Source organism: Peromyscus leucopus, chromosome 10, assembly GCF_004664715.2.
Source record: "Peromyscus leucopus breed LL Stock chromosome 10, UCI_PerLeu_2.1, whole genome shotgun sequence".
NCBI classification, from domain to species: Eukaryota; Metazoa; Chordata; class Mammalia; order Rodentia; family Cricetidae; genus Peromyscus; species Peromyscus leucopus.
In genome coordinates, this window is record NC_051071.1 from 35,049,556 (window position 1) to 35,052,658 (window position 3,103).

General features: G+C 40.3%; 1 protein-coding gene across 1 annotated transcript; it reads right to left on the minus strand.

Moving 5' to 3' along the window:
* Positions 1-691: 691 nt before the first annotated feature.
* Positions 692-1,315, minus strand: LOC114690920 (TGF-beta receptor type-1-like; the record flags this gene model as incomplete). The annotated part of the gene is made up of 1 exon (XM_037208845.1): positions 692-1,315. A coding segment is annotated over exon 1 (624 nt), but the record flags the coding sequence as incomplete, so codon positions are not given.
* Between the last annotated feature and the right edge of the window lie 1,788 nt (positions 1,316-3,103).

Below are 3,103 nucleotides of genomic sequence, written 5' to 3' on the forward strand. Positions count from 1 at the left end.
CTTTAAAAGTAGATTTAATAACCTACCTTTTTATCTTATCATATCCATATTCTCTTTTCAGAATAGATTCAATAATCTACCCTCTATTCTATCATTTCTATATTTTTTAGAGTACATTCAGTAATCTACCTCTTATCTATATCCCCTTTTTCTTTTTCAAACAAAAACCTTGAATCTAATCTCCTTGTTTAGCTTTTTTTCCTGACCATTATCAATTAGCAACTTGTAACCAACCATCCTAAACAATGCTAATTATCCATAAGCCATTGAATGACCAAAAACCACCCATTCCACCTTTCGGGAATGTGGGCATCATTTTTCTTAAAATTACTTCCTGCTGTCAGGGGCTAAGACATCCTTGGGTTAATTGTCAAGTCCTGGGAGAGTTAGCCGTATCATTTGTCCAGTCTCTGCATAATACAAAAGTGCAGGGCTTGTCTCAAGTCCTTGCTTGAGTAGTCTGTGAGGCTGGATCATATCAGCTAGTCATCTTGAAAATTTCCTGAGCACTTTGTAGTCCAAAGCAGATCTTTGGGTGGTGTTTGTCAGTTTAATGGCATTATCATTGTCCTAGTCGGACCATCATTGTGGGGTTCCATCCTCTTTTTGGAGACTTCAAAGTCGCTGTTAGATGTGGTCATGGTTCCCTGCAGAAAACTTGTGTGTGTGTGTGTGTGTGTGTGTGTGTGTCTACTCTGTGGTTTGGAGCAATATCAATTGTATCTGTGGCAGAATCCTGTCTCACAGCCAGTCCCAAGTTTGTAATACAACAGGTTCCATTATTCCTCACCAAGATCTTCTTTGAGTTCAAATCTCTGTGAACAATAGCTGGCTTTCCTTGGGTACCAACAATCTCCATGTGAAGATGGGCAAGACCGCTTGCCATGGACAGAGAGAGTTTGACCATCCCTTCCACTATAACACTGTATCTGTTCGAGTAATCAAAAAGGGGTCCATGCTCACAGGATTCCGACACCAGCCACAGCTGAGTCCATGTGCCATTGTCTTTGTTCTCTGCTACAAATCCTAGGGTGTTCTCATGGTATAACATCACAGTTTGATAAAACTCTGCCTCTTGGAACCACGAACGTTCTTCCCTAGGAGAGAATATCTTCACGGCAACTTCTTCTCCCCACCACTTGCCTAGACAAACTTCTTCAAACTGATCATCACCAACGCTTTCTTGTAACACGATGGTCCTGGCAGTTCTTCTCTGAACGAACAGAGGTAAACCCTTCATCCCCGGTAGCAGTGTTGCTGCCACCACCACAATGAGAATCAGCTGCCAATGCAGAGCAGCAGCCACAGCTTCCATGGTCCCACTGCCTCCATTTGGGGCCTGGCTCCAGCCCCAGCTGGCCTTCAACTCGGGATCCTCCTGCCTCTGCCTCCTTTAACAAATCCTACTGGCATGTGCCACCACAACTAGCCACTTGCAGCTTGGGCCTGAGCTGGGGACTGCAAGGCCACAGGCAAGTGTCTTTTTGGTGAATTTGTTCCACCAACATTGGGTAGCCAGATTTATGTGAACTTCATTTTTTGCAAATGCCAGATGATATAACCTCAATTTAGAGATGAGAGATACTGTGATAGAGCAGCAATTCCCACAGGATGTTGACAGGGGTACAAGGGCTCTTTTTAAGGTAGTAAGTTAAAAGACTTTGATCTTTCAGGAATTGGGCTGTATATAATAACATAAGAACGATAGCTCTCTTTCCTGTTTATTTTTTTCAGTACTACTATTTTAGAGGAAGTTGGAGTTTAAATACAGATATTTAACACTCCTGAATCCACATGTTTCTGATTTTCACATAGAGGAAGGATGGGGTCAAGATCTTTTTTGTCACCAACAGCATCTAGCTATAATATTATGGTGTTTTACTCTATTTTTATGTATACACTAGAGTTGCAGCACATTGAAATGTTTCTTAAATAGAATTGATGTAAAGTCAATCTATGAGTAAATTTATCTCTAATAAAAGCATGAGTTAGGTTCACGTGTGTATATAATTAATTCTGGCATGTGAATTAGGAATAACAAATACAAATGATGTGTAAATGACTCTTTAAAAGAATAGCATAAAGGTAAAGGTGCCAATACCACTATTCTATGAATAGTGTAGGGCAAGCTTTTAGGAGAAGGAACCCAAATGGTATATACCTACTACATGAGGAATCTCTTCTGTGCCTTTTCCTGATGAAACAAATTTTCAGGGAATTGCACTGTGTCATGGGCTCAGAATTCCAACTAGTAATTACTATGTTCAGAACCTCTTTTATACCTTTACCTGATGAAACAAAATTTCTTCAAGGAATTGCACTGTGTCTTGGGCTCAGAATTCCTACTAGTAATTAAGGAATTACCTGTCATCTTCTCTGTATCACTGTTTCTTGAATTTTAACATGGTTTGGAAATACCTAGAGTATTTGCCCAACAATAGACTGCTGATCCTGTACACAATTCTACTTTAGTAGGTCTCAAGAATAACCTGAAAAAAATTACAAGTCCTCCATGTGTCAGAAGATAATTGTGTTGTGTAGACACATTCTGGGCTTTGAGAACCATTACTCTTTCTCCTGATATATTTCTCTTAAAGTTGGTGGTGTTGGGGAGGACTCCATAGAAAAGCAAGTTGCCCAGTCAAGTACCTCTTTAATTTGAACAAGATAGGGCCAGAGCTGAGAAACTGTTGATCCTTCTGGGGCCCGACCCTAAGCAAACACTTTAATTGGTGAGAATTTATATGAGTCTAGTAAAAGGTAGGCAAGCTGCCATTCAGATCATGATGTTCATAGTCAAACTTTGCTCACAGGCTGTGTGTTTGACTTGGAGTGCTGCAAACACAAAACAGGACTTGTGCTGGAGTGAGTTAATGACAACCTCAGGAACATGGCATGAATGAATCAACTGTAGATGAGGTGTTTCTCTGAACACATATCCGTGTTACTTATTAACTTTTTTTTTTTTTGAAAATGCCATCTTCAACATCTGGAGTGACCCTGAATCTCCACTCTTCCATCTGTCCTCATTTCCAGCTCAAGTGACTCAAGTGGCACTGCACGATTTTCTTTGAGTATGAAGCTGACTGAATTAGGAGTTTCT